Source organism: Nansenia antarctica (genome assembly GCF_963989245.1).
Source record: "Nansenia antarctica genome assembly, chromosome: 3".
Classification (NCBI taxonomy): domain Eukaryota; kingdom Metazoa; phylum Chordata; class Actinopteri; order Argentiniformes; family Microstomatidae; genus Nansenia; species Nansenia antarctica.
Genome location: NC_137688.1, coordinates 476,074 through 483,573, shown reverse-complemented (window position 1 = coordinate 483,573; position 7,500 = coordinate 476,074). Strand labels below are relative to the sequence as shown.

Below are 7,500 nucleotides of genomic sequence, written 5' to 3'. Positions count from 1 at the left end.
GTAATTTGGCTCTACAAGTGTTAATATGTCATTTTATGAAGTTTTTATATGTTTTCAGGCGAGAAAGTAACCATACTGTATATATTCACAAAATGTGTCCAGTTCATCAAAATAACCCGTTTATATATCTGATCTGACGTTTTTTCCCCCACTTCTGTGGGAAACTTCGCTAGCAACACGAGTAGAGCTTTGCATCTGCATCGCACGTTGAAGTAGGTCAAGTCCATCCCACCAGGTTGCGCCAGAACGGTGGGTCACGGTCCGCGGTGTGCACGCGGCGTCAGCGGTCAGACACAGTAGATGTCTGTGGCTCTGGTTTACTAGTGTCTGGCGCCCCCTAGTGGCGCATATGAAAAGTACACATTATCCAACACAAGCGTTAAGCCCTGTACTTAGGATGAATCCCAATTCACCAGTCTGGCTCCGTTCACCCCTACGGCTCCGTTTTGCGCGTTCACGTGTAGCCGTAGTGGCGTCCCAATTCATTACTCATTTAGGGTTAGGGTTAGGGTTTGGGTTTTCCATGGCTCCGTTTGGAGCAAATCTTGACCCTCGTTCGATTCGGAGCCATGAGACTCCCTTCCGGCATGCATTGCGAAACATCTACAGAAATGTTCTTTTCGCTCTCGTAATACGGAAGCGAGCCTGAAATGTCATTTACTTTTTCTGGAATAACTTGTAATTAAAGGCTTGAAAAATTATGATAACCATCGTATTATCTTAGTTTAATGTCATTTCAATGCATTATAGACCTTTTCTTTACAACAAGCATAACAAAAGAAATCGCTTTTATGTCGAGGTGCTGTGCCTATGCTTAACATAGAAAGTTCCACAGTCCAGCGCGCTCGGGACAGCGGCCAGGACACCGGAGCCAGCAGGACAGACCGGAGCACTCATATCTGCGCGTTTGTCACAGCGTGTTCCGCTGCCCCGACGTCAGTCCCATGGAAGTGTCAAGCACAGCCTTCCCCATAGAAATACATCGGTGCGCGATATACATTTCAGAGATGTACAATCATGTTTATTTAGAAATAAATGATTACCTGTGGTGTTTGACAGCATGATAGGCGCGAATTTCCCCCCCTTGGTGGTATATGACGCTATAGTTGTTATTATACCAAAACAACCGGCAATCTAATCCAAGCAGTTGTTATGTAGCCTAATATTATTGATGGATGTGCCATTTCTGATGGAGGGCAGTGAGCGGGAGACTCATCAAGGACGGATGTATGAATGAATGAATGAATGAATGGTCTTTATTGTCATTGATATAGTACAGGTACCAAACAACGAAATTTGGGAGGGGGGGCTCCCCTGGTGCTAAGAAAGAAGAAAAAAAAAAGAAGGGAAAGGAGCTGGTTTACATAAATAAAGGCTATGTACACTATCCACTATACTATACTGTACAAATAAAACACTGTGCTGTACTCTATGCTATGCTCACATACTCAAATAATAATGTATCCAAATTACCCATTATAACAGAATTCTCTTCAGTTAGGCTTTAGTTTAGTTTAGTTTAGCTTAGCTTAGTTTAGCTTAGTTTAGTTTAGCTTAGCTTAGTTTAGCTTAGTTTAGTTTAGCTTAGTTTAGCTTAGCTTAGTTTAGTTTAGTTTAGTTTAGTTTAGTTTAGTTTAGTAAAAAGGATTTCAAACAGTGCTGGTCTCCTTGCTGACAGGTGTCCCATTCTGTCTCACACACACACACACACAGCTGAAACCTGCCAGAGTACCTTCAATGGAGGCTGTTCCCTGCTTTAACATGGACTGTAGTCTGGTGTGTGTGTGTGTGTGTGTGTGTGTGTGTGTCAGGGACGTGCCGTCCATATAAGCAGGGTAAGCAGTGCTTACCCAACGAAAAAAGAAAAAAGGAAAATATTAAAATAAAAGTGCATGTAACCGTTTGTTTGTTTTCATTAAAAGAGTCGTATTTTAGGTCCCAGGGCAGCAGGAGTCATTCATTTTGACGTTGCATTTTTAGCGCCACCTGTAGGAGTAAAGCACTCCCTACTCTGCTTTGCATATAAGCACTCCTCTCTCTGCTTTCTCTCGCGTACATTCGAATGCGTGAAAATGTCTTTTTTATTTTTTTCCGATGCCTCAGCCCGCTGTTTAATGTGACCAGGGTAAGCATGCTTACAGCCAATCAGAGTAGGTCTTTCATTCCGATAAGAGCTACTGATTGGCTCTTATCACTTTCAAGTTCACTTAACATTTCACCTCTCGCCCGGCAGAATAGCTTATGCCAGCTAGCTCAAACGATCTAAATAATAATAATCAATAAGGATAACTTGCTTGATTTTGTGAATATGGACATTACTGTCAGCGACCTAAAGGGATTTCGTAGACTGGACTGGACTGGAAAAACACAACTACTGGCTAAAGGCCGCCCGGCCGCTCGCTCACCGATGTTCACACTGACCCAGAAAGGGAGAGTCGCCAGCGGCTACAGCAAGCCTGGTATGAACGGTTTATATGATGTATATGATTCGCGAGGCTGGTGGCGATCTGTGCTTGTTTATATGGTTTGAGTACTTTGAGAGGGAGGGTCTGTGATGTGATGTCAAGTGCCTGTGTGACAAAGTGTGAAAAGAAAGTGTGTTGTGTTTACTATGGAGGATGGAAACGGTGTGTGTCTGTGTTGTGCGTGTGTGCGTGTGCGATGTTGAAACTGGACTTGTAGATTTCAGTAGGTTGGCTACTTGAAAAGATCTTTGAACAATGAGCACCCCTGATATAGTCGAAACTGGCAACTGTTTTTTTTGTTTTTGGTAATCTGATCACAAAGTGACACTACAGTTTATTAGCGGGTTCTATGGCATCAAAATTGCATTTCCTTGAAACTGTGTGTGTGTGTTACCTTGTTCTTCTCCAGATGTTTGGCGCGTTCATCGGCGGCCATGTTAGCAGTCTCGTCCAGAAACTTCTTTAAAGCTGAGTCACCCTCTGACACACACACACACACACACACACACACACACACAATAAGAACAACTAAATTAAACAGTCGATAACATGTTCAACCCCCCCCCACCACCTTGGGGTTAAGGTAAGGGTTAGTTAGGTTAGTTAGGGTTAAGGTAAGGGTTAGTTAGGGCTAGGGTTAGGGTTAAGGTAAGGGTTAGTTAGGGTTAGGGTTAGGGTTAAGGTAAGGGTTAGTTAGGGCTAGGGTTAGGGTTAAGGTAAGGGTTAGTTAGGGCTAGGGTTAGGGTTAAGGTAAGGGTTAGTTAGGGCTAGGGTTAGGGTTAAGGTAAGGGTTAGTTAGGTTAGTTAGGTTAGTTAGGGCTAGGGTTAGGGTTAGGGTTAAGGTAAGGATTAGTTAGGGCTAGGGTTAGGGTTAAGGTAAGGGTTAGTTAGGGCTAGGGTTAGGGTTAAGGTAAGGGTTAGTTAGGGCTAGGGTTAGGGTTAAGGTAAGGGTTAGTTAGGGCTAGGGTTGGGGTTAAGGTAAGGGTTAGTTAGGTTAGTTAGGGCTAGGGTTAGGGTTAAGGTAAGGGTTAGTTAGGGCTAGGGTTGGGGTTAAGGTAAGGGTTAGTTAGGGCTAGGGTTGGGGTTAAGGTAAGGGTTAGTTAGGGCTAGGGTTAGGGTTAAGGTAAGGGTTAGTTAGGGCTAGGGTTGGGATTAAGGTAAGGGTTAGTTAGGTTAGGGTTGGGGTTAAGGTAAGGGTTAGTTAGGGTTAGGGTTAAGGTAAGGGTTAGTTAGGGCTAGGGTTGGGGTTAAGGTAAGGGTTAGTTAGGGCTAGGGTTAGGGTTAAGGTAAGGGTTAGTTAGGGCTAGGGTTAGGGTTAAGGTAAGGGTTAGTTAGGGCTAGGGTTAGGGTTAAGGTAAGGGTTAGTTAGGTTAGGGTTGGGGTTAAGGTAAGGGTTAGTTAGGGCTAGGGTTGGGGTTAAGGTAAGGGTTAGTTAGGGCTAGGGTTGGGGTTAAGGTAAGGGTTAGTTAGGGCTAGGGTTGGGGTTAAGGTAAGGGTTAGTTAGGTTAGGGTTGGGGTTAAGGTAAGGGTTAGTTAGGGTTAGGGTTAAGGTAAGGGTTAGTTAGGGCAAGGGTTGGGGTTAAGGTAAGGGTTAGTTAGGGCTAGGGTTGGGGTTAAGGTAAGGGTTAGTTAGGGCTAGGGTTAGGGTTAAGGTAAGGGTTAGTTAGGGCTAGGGTTGGGATTAAAGTAAGGGTTAGTTAGGGCTAGGGTTGGGGTTAAGGTAATGGTTAGTTAGGGCTAGGGTTGGGGTTAAGGTAAGGGTTAGTTAGGGCTAGGGTTAGGGTTAAGGTAAGGGTTAGTTAGGGCTAGGGTTAGGGTTAAGGTAAGGGTTAGTTAGGGCTAGGGTTGGGGTTAAGGTAAGGGTTAGTTAGGGCTAGGGTTAGGGTTAAGGTAAGGGTTAGTTAGGGCTAGGGTTGGGGTTAAGGTAAGGGTTAGTTAGGGCTAGGGTTGGGGTTAAGGTAAGGGTTAGTTAGGGCTAGGGTTGGGGTTAAGGTAAGGGTTAGTTAGGGCTAGGGTTAGGGTTAAGGTCAGGGTTAGGGTTAGGGTTCTAGCCCGGGTCTGGGTTAAAGTTAGGGTTAGGGTTAGGCCTAGGCCTAGGGTTAAGGTTAGAGTTAGGTTAGAGTTAGGCTTAGGCCTTAGGGCTGCACTGGCACAGGTCAGTAATGCTCAAATTATTGAATGTTATTGACAAAAAAGAGTACAGACATGACAGACAGGGGTTGGTGTTAGGGTTAGGGTCAGGGTTAGGCTTAGGTTTAGGCCAAGGGTTAAGGTTAGGGTTAGGGTTAGGGTTTAGGCTTAGGCCTAGGGTTAAGGTTAGGGTCAGGGTTAGGCCTAGACTTAGTCCTAGGATCAAGGCTAGGGTTAGGGTTAGGCTTAGGCCTAGGGTTCAGGCCCGGGTTAGGGTCAGAGTTACGGTCAGGCTAGGGTTAGGGTTAAGGTCAGGGTTAGGGTTAGGGTTCTAGCCCGGGTTAGGGTCTGGGTTAAGGTTAGGCCTAGGCCTAGGGTTAAGGTTAGAGTTAGGGTTAGGCTTAGGCCTAGTCTTAGGGCGAAGGTCAGGGTTAAGGTTAGGGTCAGGGCTAGGACCAGGCTTAGTGTTCTGGCCCGGGTTAAGGTCAGGGTTAAGACCAGGGCCCGGGTGAAGGTCAGGGTTAAGGTTAGGGTCAGGGTCAGGATCAGGCTTAGTCTTCCGGCCCGGGTTAGGGTCGGGGTTAAGGCTAGGTTAACAAACGAGATAAAGGTTAAGGTGGGGTGAATCAGGTGGACAAAGCTAAAGGTTAGAGCCAGGGTTGGGTGAAGGATAGGCCATGGACCAATCTTTCTCCACAGGAAGTGCTAGCGGGCCCACAGGATGGATGTTATCTCCTGAATTGTAAGGGATTGAAGAGGAAAGGTGAGTATCTTCTACCATAGTCTTCAAATAGGGTAAGGTAAGTGCTAAGTTCACACACACACGCACACAGGCACCCTCACTGGTATCCATTATAAACACACAAAAAACATTACATATATAATATAAATAAATAACAATATAGTCATGCAAAAAACATTACATATATAATATAAATAAATAACAATATAGTCATGCAAAAAACATTACATATATAATAAATAACAATGTAGTCATGCAAGAATAAAACAAGAGTAAAATTAAAAATGTGTGCTACTGTAAATGTCCCATGGTAGTGGTCCTTAAATCTTTATTTCCTCTTTCAGGTAACTAGGCCTTGTCATAGGCCTGCATCCCTGGTTCCCAAGGTCCTGTGGAGTGTCCTCATTAGAGGTAAGTTTAAGGTGTCTAGTGTTGTCTGTGGTAAAGGCCTTTCACAATCTGGATTGCCATGGACCTACTGTTCTGAGGAGAGAGGGTTAAGGTAAGGGTTAGTTAGGTTAGGGTTGGGGCTAGGGTAAGGGTTAGTTAGGGCTAGGGTTAGGGTTAAGGTAAGGGTTAGTTAGGGCTAGGGTTAGGGTTAAGGTAAGGGTTAGTTAGGTTAGGGTTGGGGTTAAGGTAAGGGTTAGTTAGGTTAGGGTTGGGGCTAGGGTAAGGGTTAAGGTAAGGGTTAGTTAGGTTAGGGTTGGGGCTAGGGTAAGGGTTAGTTTTAGGTGTTGACCTAGCCGGGCTGTTAATGGGATGCTGGTCAGCGAGGCACCTTTAACTCCACTCGACTGACTCCATCTTGGTTCCGTTTCCACTCACCAAACTCCATTTTGGTTCTGCTTCGACTCGACTGACTCCATTTTGGTTCTGTTTCCACTCACCAAACTCCATCTTGGTCTTGTTGTTGGCGACTGCGTGCAGCAGAGCCACGGTGCCGCAGGAGTTGACCACTGTCTGCTTCAGGAAGTAGATCTCTGAGTCACCCTGAACCACGGCCTGCTTCTGCCTGAAGGACTCATGCTAACACACACACACACACACACACACACACACACACACACACAGTGATGAAGTCAGTCGTTGACACAACCCTGGCCTGTAACAGTCTCCCCCACTGCCACCAGAGACCAGAGATGCGCCATGCGCCTGGGCTTGAGGCTGCTGCAACACGCAGCAACGCCCGTCATCCACGCATCCTTCTTACGCAGACATGTCTGTCTACCACTGCGCACACACACACACACACACCATCACTATCTTCTTCTTCTTCTTCTCCTCCCTCCCTCCCCCCTCCTCCTCCTCCCTCACACACACACACACACACACACACACACACTGACCCACATTCCCGTGCCCCCCCCCCCCTCCTCCTGCCACACACACACACACACACATTCCCGTGCCCCCCCCCCCTACCTGTGGTGTGAGGGGGAACAGCACCTACCTGTGGTGTGAGGGGGAACAGCAGCATGAGGGCGCAGCAGGGGCTGGGCACCGCGGCCAGCGCCCCCCCCTCCAGACCCAGGACATCCACGAAGCGCCAGCTGCCCCCCACGCCCAACTTACTCAGCATCTGGAACACACACACACACACACACACACAGAGACACACACACAGACAGAGACACACACACAGACAGAGAGAGACACACACAGACAGAGACATACATACACACACACACACACAGAGACACACACACAGACAGAGACACACACACAGACAGAGACATACATACACACACACACACACACACACACAGAGAGACACACACACAGACAGAGACACACACGCACACACACAGAGACACACACACAGACAGAGACAGAGTCACACACAGACACACACACACACACACACACACACAGACAGAGACACACACAGAGACAGAGTCACACACAGACACAGAGACACAGACAGAGACAGAGTCACACACAGACACAGACACACACACACACACACACACACACACACAGAGACATGCATACAGAGACAGAGACACACAGACAGATACAGAGACAGACAGAGACACAGAGAGACACACAGACACACAGAGACAGACAGACAGACACACACAGACAAAGACACACACACACACACACGCGCACTTTATCACACCTAGCCGACCCATAAGCTGGTGTTGTCTGCTAATAGGCTAT

General features: G+C 46.7%; 1 protein-coding gene across 1 annotated transcript in view; it reads right to left on the bottom strand.

The window, feature by feature from the left end:
• The window catches only part of uchl1 (ubiquitin carboxyl-terminal esterase L1 (ubiquitin thiolesterase)), a gene marked incomplete at both ends in the record, with an annotated part of 14,010 nt that overhangs the window by 4,670 nt on the left and 1,840 nt on the right, over positions 1-7,500 (bottom strand). Inside the window, 3 exons of the mRNA XM_080526648.1 lie at positions 2,860-2,945; positions 6,225-6,363; positions 6,788-6,916. Of these exons, the coding sequence (XP_080382774.1) occupies positions 2,860-2,945; positions 6,225-6,363; positions 6,788-6,916 (354 nt within the window). The remainder of the gene's footprint in view (positions 1-2,859; positions 2,946-6,224; positions 6,364-6,787; positions 6,917-7,500) is intronic.